We start from the raw sequence: 24642 nt of genomic DNA, 5'->3' as shown, positions 1-24642 counted from the left end.
GGGTGGGGGAGCTGGGTGTCCCACATTTGGGTGATGGGTGCCCCGTGCTTATGTGGGGAGCTGGGTGTCCCACGTTTGGGTGATGGGTGCCCTGCACTTGGGTGGGAGTGATGGGTGCTCATGTTTGGGTGATGGGTGAGCTGTGTCTGGGTGGGGGTGATGGGTACCCCATGTCTGGGTAATGGGCGCCTCAGGTTTTGTTCACCCAAGTTAGGGTGTAGGTTATGGGTGCCCTGTCTTGGGTGATGGGTGAGCTGTGGGCAGGGTGCTGGGGCGGCTGGTGTCCCTGCGGGCCAGGCACGGAGTGGGGCACCCGGCCAGCTGCCGCTGCAGGGACAAGGGACCCATTCAGGCAGCTGCATGAGCCACGGCTGCTTTTGGCTGCTGCGGGCCCTGCAGTGGGCAACTTGGGTCTGGCACCACGCTGCTCGTGCAGCCGGCACAGCCCCCTCACCCCCCACCCTCCCACTGCCTTTGTGCCCCCATGGTCCCCTCTGAAATGGGGGCACAGAGCCGGATGCAGTGGGGATGGTGCCCTCCCGGAGCAGGGATGGAGCCTGAGGATTAAATACAGTGGCCTCGTGCTCAAAAATGCCACATCTAATTCCTTGCTTGAAATAGGTTGCAAATGATGCCAGACTGGAGCAGGCACGGCCTGACAAGCTGGAGGTGGGAAGAACGCACCAGACATGTGGAAGGCTGGGTGCCCTCAGACCTGGCTGTCTTCCATGGTGCGGGCAGGGAGGGCAGGGGGTGCTGGGCTCAGCCAAGAGGTGTATTGGGGACAAAAGCTGCCCAACTGCTTGAGCCAGCTCTGAGCTTGCAAGCCCCAAGTGCTGGGGGTGAAAAAGGGCGGCTGAAGTGGGAGGCAGCCTGTGGAGACCTCCCGCAGTACCTGGTTTGGCCTCACTGTCCCCATGCGGGGTCACAGCTGTGCCAGGGGCTGGGGCGGGGCAGGGCAGAGGGTCCCCGCACAGATCCCCATAGCCCCAAGAGCTCTCCAGCTGCATGGCATTTGCTAACGAACATCAGGGCCCTGGCACTGGGCGGTTCAAGCTCCAGCAGCACCTAGAAGGAGGAAATTGAGACTGGTTCTCCCTGGTAAAGCAGAACTCTGACAGAAACCTTCTGGTGCAGGGCAGTAGGGAGCTGGGATGGCATTCCCCATCTCCAGGCTGTGCCTGGAGGATCAGCAGTCCCTGAGCAAACAAATCCCAGTCCATCTCCGTGATGCCTGGTTGGCTTCAGCTGTGCCAACACCCAGGTAGAGCTGTGTTTTCCAAGGACAACTGAGCAAGTGGCATGTCCACACCCGGGAGGTGCCTGGTCCCCAGATTTTGGGGGATACACATGCTGGAGGGTTCTGGGCTCAGAGTGGAGGTGAAAGCTCCCATTTTGTGCCTGCACATTGCCTTCTGCAGCGAGGGAAACCCCTTTGGGATTTTAACTCCAGCCCAGCGAGGTTTGGGCTTCCCCAGGATGCCCAGCCATGCCACCGCTTGCCCACTGGGTTAATCTACCACCTGTGTGGGGCAGCAGCCCTGGGGGTGGCTGGCTGCTCTTGCCCCCGTGTCCCGCCACAGCCTGGCTCCTGGCCGGGCCTGGGCACTGCCGCACAGTGACTCACTGGCACACAGGCAAGCCCATGCGGCCAGCGGCATGTGAACACAGAGCCGCTTCAGAGGTGCCTTCCTTCGTGTTGCCTAGCGCTGAGGCATGGAGCCTGGAGGAGGTTGATGGGAGCTGGAGAAGTTTCCCTGTTCCCCGTCCTCCTGGGGCCCAGTCCAGCCTGGCGGTGATCCCCTGCGGGAGGAGGACCCTGGGGCTGCAGGGCAGAGCCCTTAATCCTGGGAGTGCGGATCTGCCCTAAGGCAGTGGAAAGAGGAAAGTTTGGTGGGGTTGCTGCAGCCTGAGGGGACAGGGACTGGGGGGATGGCTGGGACGTGGGGTTTGCTTGCAGCCAGGGCAGTGCATGGGGAAGGGCAGTGGGAGGGGACGGGCTTAGCAATGCCCCAGTGCATGCACAGGTCCTGGCGTTTGCTGCATGGAAGGGAGAGCTGGGATGGGGTTGCATCCTGTCAGCTCCAGTGCTTCCCCCAGCCCACGGTGGCTCCTGATGGGGGATCTCCTGGCTGGCTGTGCAACCCTGAGCACCTCTTGGGCCCCAAAGTGCTGAGGCAAATGCAGCACCCATAGGGTAGACAGCAGGCACCCTACAGCCCCAGCAGCGGGGATGCCGGGGACAGGCACCGCAGCCCGCGTGGGGCATGCAGCCATTGCAGTGAGGGGAACACAGCTCTGCAGGGCACCGTGCACCCAGTCGCACTGGAGATGTGATCAGTTTGGGCTTGTCCCAGTGGAAACATCTCTATTAACTTCAGTGGGGTTCGGGTGTGGCCCAGGGGGGCTGAGCAGAGATGGCGACTCGGCTGACATCGGCTGTGCCTGGTGCGGCAGCAGGCTGATTTCCATGGCTTTTTCCATCTTATTCCCCGCTGAATTTGGGGCTCTGGCTCCTGATGGATAGCGCTCCACTCCCTGCATGAAGGCAGTTCCAGCAGTGGCAGCCACCTCTCAGTGGGGAGAAAAGCCCCCAAACTGGACTTAAACAGACCAGTTTCCAGGAGCAGACTGGGGGCATCCATGACCAAAAGGGCTTTATCCTGCCCGGACCTTTGCCAGCACCAGCGCAGCGGTGGTGCCTCTCCCCGCCCTGGTCCCTGGTGTTAATGCTGCTTCTGCATCTCGAAAGGAAACTGTTGAATCATTTTGTTGTTGTGGCAACTGCAGCCGGAGCATCCCCGGAGAGATTTGGCCCAGGGAGCTGCTGGGACAGATGGAAAGGACAGATGCTGTTCCATCATGTGGAAGGGAACTCCCCGGTGCGATGCAGGATTGACCCCGGGAAATTAAAATGGGGCTTGGAAGATTGCACGTGGGCCATTTTGCAAGGAAGGGAAGGGAAGTGCTGCACAGCCGGGTTTGCGTTTGTGTTGTCAAACGTCCTGCCTTATTTCATGGCGCCATCGAAAGGCTAACAGGGAACTGAGACGTGCAATTCCAGCTGGGGTTAAACAGCTTAACTGCTCCGTGAAACAAGCTGTGCAATGGGAGCCATTTGCAGAGCCTGAGTTTTATTGGTCCTACCACGAAACAGTGAACAGAGCTTGGCTGCCCTCCAGGCTTCAGGGGGAGAAAAGGAAAAACCACGTACCACGAAGGGCACCAGTAACCTCATCCCAGGGGACCCTGAATTAGAAATAAACAGAAATATGTGGGCAGCCAGAGTGAGGGGAGGCTTTAGCAGGGCTGGGACATCATAGCGGGAGCTGGTGTCAGAGCGGGGAGCTGACCCCGTACCTGGGGCTACAGACCACCACCATCCTGTCCTGCTGTTACGGGGGGCAAATGCACAGGGCTCTGTTTGGAATATTTAATCTGATGGGAACAGACTTGCCTACTTCAACCCGCCTCGTGATCTAACTTGTTATTGTCAACTAAATTGGGTCAATAGTCAAGATGAGACATTGTTGAAAAGGGAAGTTTCCAGAGGAGCCGACGTGCACCTCGAGCCCCTGCGCCCACCCCAGCTCCCACCCTGTGGCCAAGCGCTCGTGCTGCCAGTGCTGCGCCGGCTGCGAGGATCAGTGCACCCCTGAGCGCGGTGGCGTGCCGCTGCGGGGAGCCGATCCTGCAGCCCTGAGGGGAACAACGCCAGCGTGGGAATGAGCTCAGGACGCGCCTTTGCATGTGGCTTGTGCAGGGCATGCTCGGAGCATCACTTGTGCAAGATGTCCTTGGTGCATTAATGCTCCCCCCGTGTGCCCCCATGCCCACAGGAGCTGGGACCCCTGTTCCACTCACTGCCTGCCCCCAGGGGGTCCCTGGGCAGGGCCCAGCCTGCGGTGTGGGAGCAGAGGGGCAGGAGGGGCTGCTGGCCAGCTGCCCATGTGCCTCCGCAGGGCTGGGTGCTGGCTGTACGCTGTACCTGGCACCTGCCAGGGAAACCTCCCTTCTCCAGCAGCCCAGAACGGCGGCCATGTGCAGGAAGCTGTGCAGCGTTTCCCCCTTCCAACCTCAGTCAAACCTGGTTTACCTGGTGGTGGCAAAGAAGAATTCAGCTCTGAACTGCACCAGCACAGAGCCAGGAGCTGCAGCCAGAGTGGGACGCAGCAGGGCCAGCAAACCCAGGGAGGAGACAGGCACCTCTGCCCCCCACAAACCCCCACACCAGCAAAATCCAACCGCTGCTGATTTTGAAGCTGACCTTGTAACTCCAGAGCAGGCGACGCTGTAGGTCAGTGCCTGATGCCCCTGAAAGGTCATCGGCCTGTGGAGCCCTGACAGCACCTGGTGGGTCCTGCTGCAGCACAGACTCAAGCTGTGGGCAAGCATGGGGGGCTAGCAGGCAAAGATGACCCAAAAAAACAAAATTTCAGAGCCGCCAAAGGGGGCAGAGTGGCTCCCTCCACCCAGGCAAGCCCTGGGGCTGCTCCCGTCTCTTGGCAGCCAGTTCAGCTCACTGAACCAGCAGAAAACAAGCCATTGCCCTTGCTCCCTTCCCTCCTTGCCTCCGGATGGAAAACTCAGAAAAATCAATGAAAAAAGCCTCTCCTGCTTCGGGGAGGCGTTTCAGAAATTACCTGCTCTCCGCCACCTGTCAGAAGACATCAGCGCTGGCGCTGGTGCACTGCACAGCAGCCAGATGGCCGGGCGCAGGCTGGGTCCGTCTGGGAAACCCTTGTAGCTTCAATTACTCTTTATTAGCCACCCAGGAGCCTGCTTGGGCCACACAAGGACTTCGATGACGAACTGATTAAAGACCAACCTAACGAACTCAAAGAGAATTCTTTAAATGGAGCCTGCTGTGCCTCGGAGAACTCCTGCCATGTCTATTTATTTAAATTTAATGGAATTTTTGTGGTAAGATAATTAAATATGAATTGATTATTTAAGAGGTAGTCAGAGCAGTTTAAGCACTGCTGACTTGATGATTTTAGTGTTTTCTTTAGAAAAGCATTCCTAGTTATGTAGCTTTCTGCACGTACAGACATTTAAGAGGGAAAAAAATGGATACAAACAGAAGAGTGGCCAAGTTTGGACCTGGACTTGGAGGCGTTTCTGGACAGGTGAGCAACCCGCCGTGGGGACAGGAGCAGGGGCATGACTCAGCCCGAGGTCTCCGTTGCTGGGCTGCGCATCGACCTCCATCAAACGGCTGCTCGACTCAGCCAAAGGCAGCGACCTCTCAAGCAATAGAGGTGTTAAATAATGCACGAAATACCTTGCCAGGAAATATCCCGCTCTGGCATGCGGCGGCTCTGGGATGTGTTTCAGGCATGGTGCATCCCCCTGCCCTCCCATGTCGTGCTGTCGGGGCGATGGCAGCAGGAGCAGCATGGCCACAGCCTGCGACTCCAACCATGATGCCGCGTTTTCAGTCCAATAGTGGACATATCTGTGTGTTGCTGAGGTGGAGTGAACAGGACCCCAAAGGACTTTGCAGATGCCCGCCAGACATGGGTGGCCTTGCCTGGCCCCAGAGCTGCAGCCCAGCACAGGAGGAGAGTGGATGCGATTGCACTAAAGCATGGGCACTGCAGGCAGGTGCTGAAGCCCGACTCCATGGCAGGTGGCCCCCCAACATCTCCAGCGTGTTTGTGGTTGGCCCACATCCTCTCCATCAAGATAAAAGGAAGATAAGATTAATAAAATGGGGGACAACAGCCAGAAGAGACAGATGGCAAAAGCATCCTGCCATGAGCCATGTTTACCTATCTTTGGCTGAGAAAGTGAGAAACCAAGCGGTGGTGTTGCCAGCCCCATACCTGCATCACAGGGCAGCAGCTCCCAGCACAACTTCCACTGCCGGTTTGATGGGAAAAGGTTGGTTTTCCTTCCCAAAGCCGTCTGGCTCTGCTTCACCCAGCTGCAGGTCAGGCTGCACCGCGGAACTGGAGCTTGCTGATGCCTGACCAAGCTGTGGGCGCCTCTTCGGGACACTCCTGCCCCGCAGGGATGCTCATCCCCAGCAGATGCGGGCTCACTGCTGCTCTTCCAGCCCTCACATGGAAACCAGCGCCTGGCATGGCATGGCCATCCCCTGGGCCCATCCGTCAGTGGGATGCAAGCGGAGGCAGGTGATGAGGGTGCGGGTGCTGCAGTGGTACTGGGTGCCCTTCCCTTGGGGTCACACACTGCTGTGCTCGGGGCCGGAGAGCTCCGACGCACTGGGCGTTACAGCCTGGGGATGCGCTGGTCCACCATGGGCTGAAAAACACTTACAAATCACCACTGGGAAGAAATTGGCTGCTTTCAAGGGTGACAGAGGAGTAAGCGGCTGCAGGGCTCCAAATTGACCTGAGGGTGCAGGTGCTTCATCTGCAAGAGCTCTGGGTGCACCAACACCGCCTGGCTGGACACACTCCTTCGCTGGAGCAAGGACCGTGTCTGACTGCTGACACCGGCTCAAGCTGTCGCCACGTGGTGACAGCAGCTCCTGCAGTCCGGCTCCGACATTCAGCGTGGATCCTGCTTTTTGGGGTGCTCTGTACCCTGGCTGGTTCTGGCTCTGGCCCGTGCACCCCCAGGCCGTGCTCCAGGGGTTGGTGGCTGGGGCCAGGGGTCACCTCGGCTGTGCCCCCTCCATCAGCCCCAGGGTGGGTATTTCTCAGGAGGGATCCCACCTGTGTGCCCCAGAGGACCCTGCGAGGCTCTGCAGGCAGGCGTGTGCCCCGTGAGGCGCTGGCATCTGCGCAGAGGGTGGCCGAGCCATGGGTAGGCGTTGGGGGGCACCGTCCCTTTGCTTAGGCATGAGTGTGGGGTGGAGGTGACCCCCATATCGCCCACCCACAGCTGTGCCTGCCCGTTTCTAGGCCAGCGGGACTTGCAAGCCATAGCTAATTTGGGGGAGCTGCGTGCAGCATCTGCAGCATTTTCTCCCGCCTGAATTACCTCATCTCTGCAAGCGGAGAAGCCCCAGGAGCAGGAGCCCCTTGGGCCCAGCCTGCTGTGGGGCCAAGTCCCTGCTGCGCGTGGGGACGGAGCTCCGGGTGCCTGCTAGCAGCAGGAGGGAGCCAGCACCCACACGCCAGGGCAGGGTGGCAGGGCACCCACATGTCCTTGCACCCCAGGGCACGGTGGCAGGACAGGGTGGTAGGGCACCCAGATACCCCTGCACCCCAGGGCATGTGCGTGTTCCCAAATAAGGGAAATTAGCACCCAAAATGCTGTGAGGGGGGAAGCTTGGGGACTGACTTTACTACACAGCTCCCACCCCTGCTGGGCACGTACAGGACACTAGAGACGCGGGGTGGTGTCCAGCCTCCCCCAGGCAGCTTCCCGGGGCAGCACCCAGCTGTGGAGAGGGTCAGGTGGACGAGAGTGAACAACAGGGGGACACCAGCCCTCACCCAGGATGCTTCCCCAGTGCCTCCGTGCCCAGCGCCAGCCATGCTGGCGGTCGGACAGCCCCAGCTGGGTGCAAAGCACCGGGACCATGCCAGGTGCAGGTGCACTCGGTCCCACTACGAGGTTACACCGCATCGTAAGGCTGCAGTCATGGGCGCAGCAGCTCCCTGCCTGCCGCGGGTCCTCTCTGCCCCCAGGGCAGCTCTTACATCTTCGGTGCTTGGTGTTTGCAGCCGATAGACCGCATCCCCGTTGGAAGATGCACTGGAGCACATGCATGGGCGCTGCCTTAGCGCAAGGCTGCTGCTTGGCTTTGCCAGGGGTTCCTGATCCCCCACCCCAGTAAAGCTCCTACTCAGAGATGTGCGGAGCCCCTCACACCGGCCTGGCACACTCACCCATGTGCAAGGGGAAGCCCCTGGCTGCGTCACCTGTATGCGACACACACGCCTTGCACCGTGACCTTGCAGCGCCATGCAAAGCTCACACCGTCACTTGCGTGTGGACTTTGCACCAGCAGCCACGTGGCTCGTTCCATTGTTTTAGTGAACCGTGCACATGTGCTGTCACACAGGAATGCTGTGTGCCAGCCTTGCGCCATCACACAGGGTGCCCCAGCTTCACTCGCCAGAGAGCGCTGTGTGCCAGCCTCGCAGTGTCACACGGGGGGCTTCAGCCTTGCACCATCACCTAAACACTGTGTGTCAGCCTTGCACCTCTACATGGGGTGCTCCAGCCTTGCATGACCATGTGGATGCTGTGTGCCAGCCTCGCAGTGTCACACGGGGTGCTCCAGCCTTGCGCAGCCACCGGAGCGCTGCGTGCCAGCCTTGCACCATCACGCGGGGGCTCTGGCCTTGCACGGCCACATGAGCGCCACGTGCCAGCCTTGTGCTGTCACATGGGAGTCTCCAACCTTGCACTATCACCTAAACGCTGCGTGCCAGCCTTGCAGTGTCACACGGGGTGCCCCAGCCTTGCATCATCACCCCGCCGCCGCGTGCCAGCCTTGCACCACCACACGGGGGCTCCGGCCTCGCGCCGCCCCCCCCCACGCGTGTGGCACCGCCGCCTCACGCCGCCCTCCCTCACGCGCCGCCCGCGGGCGGGGAGCGCAGCTCGCGCGCGGGGGCCCCGCGCCTCCAGGCACACGCCCCCCCCCCCCCTTCCCCTATTTCCCCCTCCCCCTCCCAACCCCCGCAAGGCGCGCGGCGCGGGGGCGCGCGCGGGGCGGGGGCGCGCGCGGGGAGGGCAGCTGAGGACAGGGGGAGGGAGTGCGAGGCCGCGCCCCCCTCCGCCCCCCGCGTCTGGCGCGTCGGTCGGGCCCGGCCCGGCCCGGCCCCGGCGCCTCATTGTGCTTCGCCTCACGCCGGCCCAAGATGGCGGCGGCGCCGGAGAGCCCCGCGAGCCGCTAACGACAATAGAAGGAGGCTGAGGGGAGCGGGCGCCCCCGCCGGCACCGACCGCCCCTCCCCGCCTCTCCCGCCGCGCCCCCCCGCTCCCCGCCCCCCCCCCCGCCGCTGCCGCCGCACCTCGCACACGCCCCCCGGCCGGGCCCGGCCGCCACACCCCACCCCGGCCGGCCCCTCTAGCATGGTGCGGGGCCGCCGCCGCCTCCTCCTCCGGCTGCCGACATGGGCGAGAGGCTGGAGCTCCGGCTGAAGTCGCCCGTGGGAGCCGAGCCCGCCGTCTACCCCTGGCCGCTGCCCGTCTACGTGAGTATGGCCCCGGCCCCGCACCTGCCCCGCGTCCTGTCAGCGCCGCCCGCCCCCCGGGCCCGGCCACCCGCGGCGGCCCCGCTCAGCCCCGCCGGCCACGGCCCCTTCCCCGGCGCCCCCCGAGCGCTTTTCTGTCACTTGTTAATCAGCCGGTTAATGCCTCTCCCGCCCGGGAGCGGGAGTATTTCGCCGTATTTACCCGGTAGCGCTTCCCACGCGGGAGCAGCCCCCGGAGCCGCGGCTGGAGGGCGAGGGACTGCCGGGCTCCCCAGCCCCGGGTGCTGCTGCTCGCCTGGAAGTCAAATCCCCAATTTCTTTTTATAATTGGTTGACTAAACTTAAGGGCGGGGAGGAGGAGGACTGGTTAATGAAAAGTTTTCGTGTTTTCCTGAGCTCGGCTCGTGTAACTGGTTAATAACCGGAGCTGCTTCGAGCGGGGTGAAATGGAGAAGAGGGCTTTCTGGCTGATAAATACCCCCTAAATTACCGCTGGCCTCGGGCGATGGGGGCAACCCCCCGTAAACCCCTCGCAGGAGTGGAAATAAACAGGGGAGAAGGGTTTGCCTTCGGTACGTGTTGGTGGGCTGGTGCTGTTGCTCACGTTTCCCTCGAACGAGTGCCCTTGTAGCTTCTCTTTTATTTAGTCTGAAGAGAATTCAAGTCAGGTTTGTCAGCTGATGGCAGCTGTAATCCGCATGCTTTCAAATAAAATGTCACTTGTCCCTGTTTAGTTATGTGAGTGGTGGGTTTTTTTCTAACTTGCCTGACTTTCCTGCCTTTCCTGAGCCCTGAGTGAGATGTGTGACCTTGATAACCATGTCCGTGTTTGAATTAGTGAGAATCTCACGAGAGGTGAAAGGCTTGAGAGGTTGGTTGTTTTTTGTGTGTGTGTAGGTTTTGTACCAATCCTTGAATGATTTTTCACCTTAACTGTTTATAGCACCTTTGAGAACAGTTTGTAAAAGGAAAAACCTCTCTCTATATATTTTGCTTGGCCCGAGTACTGTCGATTATTCCTTGCGTTTCAGGGTTTGCTCTTGTACGTGTGCTGCTTCACGGGGAAAACATGCTGGGACGCACAGGCTGGGGCAGCTGATATCGTTGCTCGCTTGGCACTTGTAACGTGCTTGTGTATGAATGATTAGAATTATATTGCTTGTGGCAGGGGAGATGGCTGTGTGTTCGTATCTGCTGCCTGCCTTTTGGTGCTGGTGCTCTATCTCCGGGTTCCAAAACATGCTCCATGTATGCGGGCGTGCTGTTTTCATCGGCTGCTCCCGGAGCTGGAGCCTCCAGCATACGCTGGTTAAGGCAGCCTTTCCTGTTCGGGCAGCTCTGTCATTCATGTGTGTGTGTTCGCGGGCGCGCGCTCTGCTTAATTTGACAGAAACTGAAAGTATAACGATGACCAGTTCGGTTTTCTTCATGTTGCCAAATATTATCTCGTGTGTCCAAGCGGGTTGTGTGAAGTATAGGTTAAAGATTGCGTAGGTTAGGGATTAATCTGGAAGGAAGGAATGGTTTTATGTATATTCACAAAACTTCCTATGCGCTTAAATAAAAAGGAAAACCAAAACCCTCCAACTTCCAACCTTCTCCTCCCCCCCCCCCCGCTTAAAATGTGCATTTTAATGCTGTTTGCAGCATGGGAAATAAGGATTTAGTTAATTGAGGAAAACTTGAGCAGCCAGGTGGCAGGGTACATAGATTTTTCTTTTCCAGTTAATCGCAAATGCAATGGGCAGGGGAGCTTGTGAGCTATCTGTGTGTGTGAAAAAATACCGCAAAACCCAAACATCCTGCCATTAAACCGGCCTCTCTGCATTGCAATTTTTTCCGCAGTAGTACAGAAGTGGATGGTTCATCTGGAGCCAATCAATATTCTGTCCTGCAGTTTTGGTGAAAAGATCGCGCCGCGTGTTACAGAAGCGTTCGCTTACGTGCGTGGGCACGCATGCATACACGCGCGCGCACCGCTCGCCGCTCTGGCCTTCGCAGTGTCAGATGAGCTCTGGAGCTTCAGAAATAAACCCTTCTCTCTGTACACGGCAGTGTTTGGCCTGCTAACGTTGTACTCTGCTGAACTGTAGACTTTCTTTCCCTCGTTGGCTGAGCCTTCAGTTGGCAGCAGGGTATATGTACCGTTGTGGTTTTAGAGCTCAGCTCTGTTTGACGTAAGCAGAACATTTCTTAGTTTCACCACTCTTTCTGTTGCTTGATTCCTAGGAAGCAAGGTGGGATACCCGGTGGGGGTTAGGAACATACACTTCAAGCAGTTTTATTTAGCAGCATTCTTGCTGCTTCCTGTCGTATGCCGTGAGATATGTTTTCCAAAGAGAGCTGGAGAGAAAGGGGAGGGGAAGCTCACAGCCCTTGCTAATTATTTTTGGTGAGAGCGCCAGGAATGGCAGGGAATCATCTTTCCCGACATCAGAGGCTGAGTGGTATTGTCAACCTGCTGCTTGATGAGCACTGCTGTGTGATGTAACCCGGCGTTGAGTAACTTGGCTATTTTTATGCTCTTACTACATCTCAAATTAGCAGTGTCGGTATTGCTGCGTAAAAGGCTAAAGGTCTGATCTCCCATATTAATGGATGCCTGGATTAATAACGTGTCTGTTTATTGCAGGACTACTGCTTACTTAATGTATAATAGGAAAAGTGGGGTCTCTTCAGACTGCTGAGTTTGCATAATAGCTCAGCTGACAAACCGGTGCTTGTTGGGATGCTAAAAGAGCCTGGGAGGGTGATGTGAAACATGTATTTCCCTACCAGTCTAATTAGGGCCGTGGGAGGAGAGAGCACTGGTGTTGCAGATACAGCCTCCCACTGGCTTACATACAAAACTGAAAGTATGACTCTTTCCCCCGCCTTCTGCTTTTCTCAAAGGAAAGGCCACGGTTTCCTAATGAATACATGGTGAGCAGTTCTGTCCGTAGCACACTGTGATGAGTAAGTTGAATAGTGCATGGTGAGTAATCTCTCCTCATGACTCACAAAATATTTTCTGATGTTGACCTCCGTTTTTATGAGTGCCCTGCTTAATCAGAGCTGAAGTGAGTTTATTCTTTTGTATGCCGTTTAACTCCTTGACTCCCACATACCTGCCCCATTTTTGCTTTGTGTTAGGTTGTCAGAGACCAGTGGTACTGCATTAAAAATGTTAACGTTGGTATTGGGTGAGTTACAGGCCTTGACAGAGGAAGTACGTTAGATGCTCAAATGGCTGAGTGAGCAGAGTTGATGGATCTAGGCGGTCTTAAGTAGGCTAATGCTGATCAGGGATGGCGTTTGTAGTCATACTTCAAGCATCGATATGCATGACTTGCTACTTATTAGTTAGATCTGATGGATACAAGGGGTGAAGTCCCCTTGTAGTTCTAAGACTTGCACGTGTTTAGGTTTATTCCAGAGATTTGCCCTTAAGCTGGTTCATTCTCTTGTCTCTCACTTTTACTTTAGGTAAATCTGAATATTTATTAAGTTTAAATATCGAGATTTTTCATACCATAATAAGTCCTGCCTCACCTGTGAGGCATTTGAGGTTGTACTTTGAACTCCTCTTGACAACAGTTCCTGCTTAAGGAGTCTGAGCCTACTGTGTGTGGGGGGGAAAAAAGGTGTGTGGGGTGCTTTGGTGGGTTTTTTTGCTTGTCTGTTTCGTCTTCTTTTTAAATCTGGATCAGTTCCACAGTTTGGTCTGGCACAGTTCTGCTGAGAGGTCTCTGGCACCAGTGAGGGATGGGGTTGCTTGCATACAGAACGGAGCAACGGGAGGTTTCAGAGCTGCTGAAGCTGATTATTGTCACCAAAATTGATGTTTGTTAAATGCCACCCTATTGCAATGTGCGAGTTTGTGAATGTGGAAGAGCCTGTTTTCTGGTAGCACGTGCATCAGTAAGAGGACGCTGCAGTTCATTTATCTCCTCTCCTTTAGGCTTGCACTGAACAGGTTTGCAGTGTGATCAAAGTAAGTGTTGGAGCTGACAGAGGAGGGATGGCAAGACACAGCCAGGTGATGAGGGGAAGATGGGACTGGTGTTGGCTTTGAGTGGCTTACGCTGTGAGTGCCACTGGGTCCTTCACCCAGATGGCTGCAAACGACTCTGTGCCCGTCATGTTAAATAGCGTGTGAGTCCTTTCAAGTTTCAGAATTAGACATCTGCCTGTCTTGCCTTGCCCATTTCACCTGGTAGGCCTTCCCAATGTTCGCCCGCTAAATAGCATTCCCCCAAAAGACAACTGCAAACCTCTGTGTGTGTCAGGTTTTTGTGTGTCCTGTTCCTTCCTCTCCCTGTTTGTCTTGTAAGGACTTGGCAATTGTGTGTGATAGTGCCTGGGAACTTCTACTGCAGCCCAGGCCGCTGATGGCCAAACTCCGTGGATGCCTGTAGGGTGATGGTCTGGGTACCTTTTACCAATTTCAACCCATCTTCCAGCCTGGAAATCTCAGGCCCTTGACTCTGTCCCAGGAAGGGACAGTCCTGGTTGTGCCGTTGTGCACATCTTACCAGGGTGAGGCACCTGTGCCATGAACTGCTGAAGCTTAAGCCTCCAGATTAGCAACTGTGAGAAGTCTGGCTTGAATAATTCATTGATTTGTCTGTGTTCCTCCTCTTTGCTGCTGACTTCGCACTCAGCTGTAATGGCAGAAAATTCTCATTGGCTAATTGAGTGTTGTCAGAGCATCACCCTGCAGCTGTTTGAGGGGTGTATGTGTGTCCGCTGCTGAGGAGTAATGGGGTACAAGGTTGCTAATACTGGACTTTGTACAGGGGAAGGGTGCAGAGTGTGGGTTTTTTTCTCCCCCCATCCCCCCAGCAGTCAGTGATAGAGCTGATGCCATTCTGTCACCAAAGGAATGTGTTGTGGACGAAAAGCTCAAGGGCAGGCAGTGATAATGAAAATCGCAGGCCAGCAGGGGATATCACCTTTGAAATTAAGGATCAACAGCAGATGAATAACAAACCTGGTTTAAGAATTTAGTTCGTTCTTGTGTGTGTGTCACTCAGCTTGGAATAGTTCTTCTGATGACTAGCTTTGACTTCTGAGACAGTGGAGTAGGTGTGGGAGCAGTTGCTGAAGTTGAGTGCCATAGCATAGTAGGGTAAGATCAGTATAGGAAGGTCCTAGATTTGGGCCTAAACTGGTCCCTTTGACGTTGCACCTGACCTGCTGGAGCTGCAGGCTGCTGCTGAGGGGTGGTCCCATGCCTCCTTTCCCCCAGCCACTTGCTCTTGCTGTTTCCCCTGTACAGACCTAGCCCTTCCTTATGGCATACTCAGTTATGCTCCTGCAGGATGAGCTGCTGGAGAGCAGTTTCACATTTTGCGCGTGTGTGTGGCTTTTCCCTGGGGTCAGTTTGTGATGGAGGGGGAAGGTGGGGTGCTGGGGGACCACGGTGAGGCTGTCCCTTCAGCCGTTCTCTGCAGTTCCGAAGTGTGGTGGCAGAGCCTCTGTTGTGCTGCTGTGAAGCTGTGTGTGGGGCGCCTCTGTGAACTGGATCACTGAAGATATCTGGGCTGGAAAAAAATGTTCTAGTGTTTTCACAGCCAGCTCCCCCTCTGCCCTAATCTGCAATCTGACTCATGCTGCCTTCCCAGGGCAGCGGTGCCGGTGCCGGTACAAAGGAGGGGGTGGCAAGCTGAGGAAACTGTTGAGCTGACTTTGCCAGGCAAAACCTCCTCACACCCTGAGTAATCACCCAGAAATTCGGCAGTGGTGGCAGAGGTTAGGGGATTTTCTCTGATTTAATAGATACTGTCGATGCAGCTTGTTGGGAAATGTTTGTGGGGATGACTAATTACTTATAGAAACTTGTCTAGTGAACAAAAGGTTTGAAAACTTTAGCAGACTTCTGATTTCTCAACACCCCTCTGCCTTCCCCAGTTCTTAAAGAAATGTGGGGTGGGGAGAGTGAATAGTGTAAAACTGGGAAATAATCAACTCAGTCATTTCAAAAGTACTTGGGTTTCTCAGCTGCCCAGCAAATAAACAGAAGCAAATAACAGAGTTGGCACAGTTGCATCACTTCTCTGTGTGTTTCTGCTCTCCTGAACGCCAAGGGGAATGCAGCAATGTGTTGTGGGAGGTGAGGTGGCCTCACAGGCAGAGAAGACCGTAACCGTCCAGTGTTTAATTGCGTAGCATGTGGTTATTATAGAATAGCAGTTTTCTTCTGGGCTTTCCCCTTTGAAGTATAACCTGCCGTAAGTGACTTGTTCAGTTTTCATACTGGCTTTTGTTCAAAGCTCTGACCCATTGGGTATGATGTAAATCATGAGTATAGTTAACATACGCTTTTTTCTATATGAAAAGTAAAAGTTGCACAGCACTCTCTTATTATTCATATAACTGAATTTTCTGAAAGGTAACTGTTGAAAGACAGAGTAGCTGTTCAAGATTGCCCCTTTTTTTTTTTTTCTTTCTATCAGCAGATGAGTGAGGATTAATGTTCCTGTCCTGGCGAGAGTTCCAGCTCTGGCAATTTGAATTTATCTACCTAAAATTCACCCATCAGTTACATTGGACACAGTATTGAAAGCTTTTAGTGTGCCAAGGGAAATCCATACCACCACATGCAACTCCAGCTCTTGTCCTTCATGGCAGCCTTAATATATATGGAGATGATTATCCTTTCAAGTCTCAGATATGTGACTGAATTGTGTTTCTCCCGGGAATTTAGGCAAAATATCTTATGTCTTGGTATGCAAGATTTATGGGAAATTTAATCACTTGCCTCCCCAGACATCCATATGTCTACTTTTGTACTCTTCCTTCTTTCTTTTTCTCCTTTCATGCTGTCTTGCTTTTTTTCTTCCTGCTTTGAGTTAACCTTTGACTATCCGATTAAAGCTCTTTACCATAATGATCAAGACAAGGACCAGAGGTGGGGTACTTTTTTTTTCCCCTTACAGTCTGTTTATCACAGATTGATAAAGTGTCTCAACATATTTGAAATATTTTTTCTAGTATCAACTTCTCCTTCCTAACAGAAGGATCCACAGAAGGAAGAGAAGTTCATATTAGGAATCGCGAACATAATACATTTACTTACTTTTGCAGTAATTATTATAGATAAGACAAAGCTAACTCTGAAGAGGAACAAGAAATAAAACTGAATATACAACGATATTTGCCACATGCTGCTATAGATGTCAAATTGAGTAGGTACTATTTTTAGAGCATAGGAAGAAGGTAAGTATATTTTAGAGCAGGAAATGATGGCTTCGTAGATATGAACAGATCTATGAATAACGAAAAAGTTGCTGTTCTGAGTATTTTGTTTTGTTTCATTTCATGAGTGAATGAGAGTTTCCTAAAAATCTACACTGAAAGAACTTTTTAGTGTTAGATGAAAAATCTAAGGAGCTACCGGGGACAGCTAGATGAAACATTGGAAACTTTAAAAAACCATAAGCATTACAGAAAATTCTGAGTAAGTTTTAGTAAAAATTAATGGGGTTTAATACTGTTGTTGTGATTGAGAAACTTTCTGATCTTTTCTGCACAGTGTGAAGGGCAATTTCCTGAGGTTTTTGCATCAATTTGTCATTTACATCTTAGAGCTCAGCAGTATTACTGGTGATTGACAGTAGATACTTCTGAAATTCTAAAAAATTTGAGCTTTTAAGACAGCTTTTTCATTCCTCAGCTGGATTTTCATCGGGTTGCAGGTGATTCCTTCTTGTCTGCATATCTGTTGGCAGCAAAGGCCTTTGGCAGCGAGAGCTCAGGTGCTGGCACAGTGTGGCCTCTGACCCTCTGAACCTGGGGACTGGAGCATGTGTTGATCTCGCTTTGGCTTCGTCCCTGCCTATTAGAAGAAACAGCACTTTGCAATGTTATGAAGAGTACATTGTAATATTGTAGGGTCATTTACGAGTCTTTAAAATGGAAGCTTTTAAAAATTGTTGGCACTTGGAAGTTCATGTATACCATTCAAAATCTTCATGGGGTATAGCTTGTGTCACTGCTCTGCAGCACAAGCTGAAGCTTACAGGGGGAAACCCGTAACCATTCATATTTTACTTTTGTATCTCACAAACTGGCTTTCTTTAGGAGCTCAGTGGGCTTCAGAAAGAACACAAGGTTTTATTGCTGGCTTCTGTTATAGCAGAATATTTATGCATGTTAAGCAGGAGCAGAATCTCTGAGCTGTCCAAAATTATTGTTACAGGCTGTGAAGTGGTTGTTTTAGATGTTGTCCTACCAGTGGCCTGCAGGATGCTTCCCTTTGGCCTATCGGTTTTCCTTGCAGGAGGTGGGGATCAGCTGTTCAGATGACAAATGCTGACCAAAAAGAGAGGCTGTGCCATGAGCTTCCTCCCAGCACCACCAAGGATGCGGGAAGACTGTGGGCTTGACTTTCGGCAACAGCAGTTTTGAAACTGGGTATTCCTTTCTACCAGCAGTCACCCTTTGCTTAGGTTTCACATGGCAGTTTAAGTTTCTGGCAGTGTGGATGTATATGACTGCTTTCTTTCTTTCCTGCTCCCCCCACCTCTCCAGTTACTGCTGCATGGGAGGGTGATTCCTTACTAAAACACGCTGTGGTTCAAGGTTAGGTGAAAGTCTGAAACTGGTACCTCTGCAAGTAGAAATAACTCTTGCTATATCTGTCCTCTTGCTGTTGTGTCTGAGCTGCACTCCCCCTTATCACAGTGAGTTCATACACTGGTGTGGTAAACTGGTCTGGTTGAAAGGTAACTCAGGCAAAGCACCAAAAAGGTTTAGTGTTATCTTAGGCCTTCCCTGACTTTGCTATGTGTGTGCACAGACGCTGCTGCCCCACAGCGAGAGGTAGCTTTTGGGGAAGCAGTGGCAAGGCAGGTGGCTCTGCTGGTTTAAACTGTTTGTGAAATGATGGTAGGGCCACCCTTCTTGTTGACTCGAGTGAAAGCCCAGCAGTCCGCTCTGTCCCATAATAAGCAAACACATAGTGTTTCTTCAGCTGCGGCAATAGCTACAGCATCCATGTGCTCCCTCCAGCTGCTGTTTTGTGGGAACAGTTTATAATTGCCTTAAATGTAACTGAAAGGGCAATAGGATATACCAGTGCTGCAAGGTACCGTTTTACCGAAATAGTTGCATTCCCCTTTACACTCCAATATAATAATTCTGGATTTTTTTAAACTAGTCTCTTTTTTTGCATAATAGAACTACTTCTGTGCCTGGGCTATGTCTGGTTTACGCAGACTAAAGCCAGTAGGTCATTCTACTCTAATCGTCCCTTGTGGATGTTGCTGTAGACACTCCTGCAGAGTGATTGCATGTTAATATATTTATACAGCCCCTCCTACACGCTATCATGGGAACCATTCCCTCTTGCATTGTGCAGTGTCCGTAGCAACAGTTGGAATTGCTGTGTGGAAAGGCAAAATGGTTTGATTGTCATTTAGGTAGCTGCAATTCAAGTGTGAGTCCCTGCTACAACCAGATCCACAGCTGTCTCATCTGCAAATTCTGGATCACCTGTACTCGTGCTATATGAGGATTATCCAGAGCGGTTTGGATCGTCTTTTCTAATGCCTGTTTCCTTTGTGAACTTGGTAGTTTTAGTATATTTTGGATCTTGGGCCAAACTTCTTTTTTTCCTTTAAAAGTCCTTATGTAGCCGTTCAGGAGGCCATAATGCCCTCCATGTTTTCCATTAGTTTTGTGTGACAGCCAACTTGCTACCTACTGAAACTACCTCATCAAACTTGTCTGCTCTCTTGCTGTGTGGGAGATTGGTTTCAAAATGCAGTATGTCTTGCTTCCCTTGCCCCTTCTCTGAGGCTGGGAGGAAAAGAACGGACACAAGCTGTTCTCTGCAGGAGATCATCTCTCTTTATAAATCCTAATATATATGTGTACTTGTGAATGTCCTTATATTTTTTTGATTAAGGGAACAGCAGTAATTGGGTGCTTCAAAGAAGGCTTTTGGGCCTTGCCTGATTTTGTAAGAAAACTTGTGCTTTGGTTGTTCCTGTGGAAGCTAAATGTCACAGTCTTGATTTGGTATAAAATCTGGTATGGTTAAACCAAGTCTGGCTATACAGTGTTGAATATTGCAGGGGGCAGACTTTCCCTTTTCCTTACTCGAAGTGTAACTAGCATTTGAGCGTGAGGCAGAGACCTTAAAATGTGAAGTGGTTGAAGGCACTAGCTGGCAGGATTGTGGAGCTTGAGACCTTTCCTTTTGTTCAGCTGGCCTGCAGCAATCTCTTTGCTGTTGTAACAGCTGGAAGTACTTTGGTTTCAGCTTTTCATAAACTCTTGTCAGCCACTGTTTGCAGGTACATTGAATATGGATGTGCTCTGGACGTAGAAGCTGAACTGGTGAATCTTTCCAGACAGGGTGTAAATTAAGTTAAACCCTGGGAGAGGAAGAATGCAAACTTCTGACAGACTGAAGGCAGTGGTTTTAAGAGGGCATCCGTGTGCCACGCAGAATGCTGGATGCTTTCCTGGTTCCTGTGGGGAAGCTGCAGCTGCAGTAGCTTATGTTGCCTTTCTTGGTGTCTAGAGGAGTGCTTATCATCCTCCACAGATGGAAGAAACCTAAGGGACATTGAAGAGGCACTTGTCCCACTAGCCTTCTGCAAGATTGATTGGCTTTTCCTAATCCATCTTTTTGATCTCTGCTAACCATCTTGTCTCCAGCTGTAACATCCTCTCCTTTGGATTTATGGACCACTGCCTGGGGAGAGAGCTGCCACTACAGGCAACCAAGCTGTTGTTTAAAACCAGGGGCTAGTGAGACTGACCTCTTTTGTTTCATAAGTTAAATAGATCACATGCAGATCAGAATCTGGCAAATCAAAATGACTTCTGTTAACACATGAGTGGAGTCAGTGTTTAGTACTTGGTGTTATGTGGTTGAAGTATTGAAAGTAGAATGGTGGTTAAAGACAGTCATTAAAAGGTATGAGTGTTGCCATTGATTTATTTCTAAATAGCTTGTTTCAGGTTTTGTTTTCTCTGAATTGTTAGGATTCATCCAATGGACAGTGAAAAGCTTGTGGCAGATCTCTCTGCCTCCTGATTTGCTAATGCTTGACCACAGCTTTTGTGCACATTTCTGAAGAGCTGCTTTGGTCACCTAGCCTGTTTTTGGGGGAGGAAGTGCGGTCTAGTGAGTCAAACACTAACCTTTCTCTGCAAAGGTAAGAATTGCTTTTGGTGTGGGGCAGTTTAGTCTTGGGCAGTCAAAGCTGTGCACAATAATCATCTGATCTATGAAGAGTAGAAAAGGGGCCTTAAAGTTCTTTGTAGGGTGCTTTGAGAGCTACTGATTGAAGGTGCATGAGCTGAATTTCTTTTTTCCAAGACCTCATCCAGATTTTCAAACCATTTGCTCTCCTCTCAGGCTTGCAGGTTTGGGTTTTTTTTGCTGCCTTTACTGTGTAGCGCTGTGTAGACCGATTAGATCTCACGAGGATCCTGCTTTGCATGTGGGGAAATGAAGTTTAGAAAAATACAGTGCTCTCCCGTAAGCCCCAACATATGCTTATCCCCAAGGATAAGCATAGTTTCATAAGAAGGACCTAAATGTAAAAAGACGTGAATTTGGAGGGGCGCTAGGGTGTTGTTCCTTGCTTCAGGCAATGACTACGGCCCAATTTGATTGAGCGTCGTCTTTGTGTTTAAGGAAGAAACATACAGTGTTTAAATCTGTTGCTTTAGCTTAGAGATTCACTTTAGAGTATGAATTGTTGCACTGTGAGATAGCTAGTCCTGTACAAATACACCCGAGAGTCTAGGATACAGTACTGAAATACAGAATTATATCAAAATAATGGCATTAAGATAGCCTGAGGGATGTTAATTTGAAAAAATAATCTAACCAAAACATCCACATATGGTGCAAGAGTGTGTAGTACTTTTTATTCAGTGTGAATTGCAAGCCTGCCTAACCGCTAGCTTGTGGCAAAAATGTAACTAAGTGTGATTTGCACTTTACCTTGCTCTTGTAGAGTGTTCTGGAAAAACTTCTGATTCAACTGTTTTTATTAGAAATTTGGTGCTTCATAGAAAAAAGTTATGTACTGATAACTGAAATGTGTCTGGTGCTGTTCACGTGATGCACAGTATGATTGGGGGTCCTTTGGTTTTCTTACATAGGTGTTAGAGTAACAGGGTTGATTACTACTGAGAACTTGTAAGTTCTGGTCATATTGTTTCTTTTTAATTTGGGTTAACAAACACAGAGTATGTGATAATAGGAAGTGATCAGGGTTGCATGAAAATACACATTTGGAAAGAGCTTTTGGGCACCGCCTTATTGGCCTTTAAAACCAGTGTAGGGCTGCTCTATCTGCGAGATACAAAATGTCTTTTGTACAAAGAGGGCTGGCTGACTTGAGCATTGAAGCAGCATTCATTATCCTTTCTTTTTTTTTTTAATCTTTTTTTCCCCTCCCTGTGATCAGAAAGCTGAGCCTAAACTGCAGGAAAAGGTCCTAACTGAGAACAATCAGGATGGGAAACTTTTGGAGAAGAGGTGAAGGGAAAGATCAAACCCTTAAGATTTGCTCTATGGCCTAAACTCCATGTCCTAAAGGGAAAACAGCTAATGCAGCTTGTTGATTTCTATAGGAGGACTGTCTGCTTGGCATGGTGTGTAAGCAGGAGTCGTGCATGCTGGTAGGGCTTCTGGGCACTAGTTGTACTAAAAGTAATAGCAATGGGTGTGTTTCTGGCTTCAAACTCTTAACTCCTGTGGATTAGAGTTGTAGTAACATGTGGATGGAGAAATCTGTTGTAAGAATCGGAACTGTGAAGCTGTTCAGTTGTGCTGGCCGAAACTGTTCTCCACTGTTTTCCATAGAAAATTGGATTCTCTTATAAGTGACTTTTGAAAAAGTGCCTGCTTTCTTTCCATTATTTTTCCAGTGAAATACTTGGCAAAAACTATTGAATTTTCTCTGGGAGCTCACATTTCAGTTTTAAATTGAATGTTTAGGTTGAAAATAAGAACCCTTTATTATAAAGTTCAGCTGGAGAGAATTGACTGCAATAACTAACTTTTAATGTGTGTTTAGTTTTTTTTTCTTTAATAAACTTGTTATGAATAGCTTTGGGCATTCTCAATAATTACTATAGACTGCAACTTTTTACTTTAAATGCTTAGTGCACAGACCACATTAAGAAGATAAGGTCTTGTCTCATGGAATAGCTTCCACTTATGTGGCTCAGAAGATTCCATGGGCCTCTCAAACTACATAAATATAAGATCATTGCAGAAGTACAGCCAGGCCAACGAGCAGCACGTAGTATGCTTTACATCAGTGTGTAGGGGAGGAGGGGAGGGAGGGAGAACAGCTTGGAGCAGAGTCAGAGGATGAATGGAACTCCTCTTTGTGACAGAGAGTACCGTGGCATCATCTCGTGACTGTGAACAGAACAGATATGCTTCTTGAGACACGTCCAAAGGGCTTCTGCACAGTGTATTTCTTGATTGATAGCCAGTCTGTTTGTAGGAGGCTCTTTACCAGAAGATTTTACTGACAAAGCATTGTGAGTACAGATGCAGCGTAAGGCTGTGCTCTCACGGATGACTGTTCACCAAAGTATAACATGATGTGCTTGTATAACGTGCCTGCACCAGAGGCGTAGGTGGCATGCTGGTGTTGGTCATGGGTCATGGCGGCCTGAAAAAAAAAAAAAGTAGGTATCTGGATTCGAGAAGCTTCAGACCATCTCTGAATGTGCACGGCTGACTGTTGCCTGAGCCAGGTGTAAGGTTTGACAGACTGCTGGGATCGCAGCAAAGCCATTGGGAATTGCTGTCAGTCCCTCCCAACCTGCTGGTTTTGGTGTACATCCACTGGGTCTGTAGAAGGATTCAACTCAGAGCTGCTGCACTGAGCTCAGCTGTGTGTATGGCCAAAACCAGTGCATCTGTTTGAAAGGATGATGGGCAGAGGCTGATGCTGGTCGGAGAGGAGTCTGTGGTTTTGGAGAGGTTTCTATTCAACTTGCCTTTTGAGTTGCTGAAGACTCTCTATCAGAATCATAAACAATTGCATGAATACAGATGTGATGACTGGTACTGTTTAATGTCTATTCTTATTAAATCTTATAACTGTAATGTTGAAATGAGAATAAAAGTTTCTCTAAAGAAAGGAAAACTGCTCTATATTTCCTTCAGGTCTGTTTGCCCCTCTTCCCTCCTCCACTTTCCATGGCCTTCTCTGCTTTGAAGAAATATTAGGAGATTGTCTCTGATTTTGTTTGCAAGAGTTGCATGAGGTCCTGGGAGCTTGTCTTCTTGACCAAAGAATGTTAGTTATATAGTAAACTTGGTAAGTGTTTCAGCATGAGAAGTTTAGCAGCAGTAAATGTGGAACTATTTTCAACTTCATTATTCCTAGATAATGACACAAACTAAACTCAGAAAGGCCCCTTCTGGCTGGAGTTTCCACTTGAGGTCGCGTTAGTAAAACCGCTTGCTTAAATCGGATGATCTGTAGTTGTAGATGTGCATTGTGGTTTTTTTTTTTCTAATTTTTTTTTCACTTTTTTAACCCAAGACAAAAGAATCTGTTAATTGAGCAATTTTGGTCATTTATAGGGGCATTTTCTTGAAGACCTGTAGGACAAGGGGTTTCTCCATGTGTCCTGCTAATGCTGAAACTGTCCAAAACCATCAGTGAAGGATATAACTTCTTCAGAGAAAACGGTTATGCCAGAATAAGCATGAATTCACTTTTCTGGTATAATGTGCTTAAGTTGATAAAGCATATTCTTACTATACAGGAACACAGTTTACTGGAAGAGCTAGATCAGCCCAGGGGGTTTCTACCTTGATAATTCTGAGTGTAGCAAAAGGTGAAGTTTTATAGGGGATGTTTATGGATGAGCTGCCTGTCCTGGGTTATTCTCATACTTTGCAGATAAGAAATAAGAGGAAAGTCCTCCTCCTGTATGCTTTTTCTTTTTTTATATGTGCAGTGAGAGTGAGGACCAGATTTTAGTTTAGTTGCTTCCCTGTTTTCTAGGCCAAGATTTATTCATAGAACCACTTACCTGACATTTCTGCACTTGAAGTAGCTCAGTGTTTACTGGTGGCGTTGGTTTCTGTTGGATTTGGGCTGTCCCAGTCCGGGCCCTGAGCGAACATTGTAATCTGGAGGAAGCAAAACCCCAGATCTCTTCTGCATGGTGTGTGATGTTTGGCGTTTTTGTGTAGCATCGGCATGTTGTTATGAAACATGACCAAAGTAACGCTCAGCTTCTGGGTCACTGTGTATTCGATCCCTCAAATCCTGACTACTTTTATGTTGGCTGTTTTTCTTTTTGATATTGTAACTGGAGTGTTCTGTTTTTCTTTGAGTCTCTCATGTGACTCCTAGATATGGGGTTAACTTTTTGCATTCTGAAAATAAAAGCTTTTCCTAGTAAAATAGGAAGTGTTCTGTCATACCTGTAATATAACAGACTTCAGAAATGTTTGCCTTTCTTTCTATCCTTCTCAGTCATGAGATTTTTATCCAGGTATCTAAAAGGCTATGTATAAGTTTCTTGG

At 50.5% G+C, this 24642-nt stretch overlaps 1 protein-coding gene across 16 annotated transcripts in view; it reads left to right on the top strand.

Annotated features, from left to right (window-relative positions):
• Positions 1–8778: 8778 nt before the first annotated feature.
• Positions 8779–24642, top strand: part of DOT1L (DOT1 like histone lysine methyltransferase) — a 72136-nt gene continuing 56272 nt past the window's right edge. For 15 of the 16 annotated variants that reach the window (XM_075076855.1, XM_075076853.1, XM_075076848.1 and 12 more), the window contains exon 1: positions 8779–9125. In XM_075076855.1, coding sequence (XP_074932956.1) covers positions 9045–9125 — 81 coding nt within the window. In that variant the 5' untranslated portion in view covers positions 8779–9044. Of the gene's footprint in view, positions 9126–23689; positions 23831–24642 lie in introns of those variants that run through there. The other variant, XM_075076843.1, reaches the window with a different exon arrangement.

This window comes from Phalacrocorax aristotelis, chromosome W, assembly GCF_949628215.1.
Source record: "Phalacrocorax aristotelis chromosome W, bGulAri2.1, whole genome shotgun sequence".
NCBI classification, from domain to species: domain Eukaryota; kingdom Metazoa; phylum Chordata; class Aves; order Suliformes; family Phalacrocoracidae; genus Phalacrocorax; species Phalacrocorax aristotelis.
This window is presented reverse-complemented; position numbering and strand designations above follow the sequence as displayed.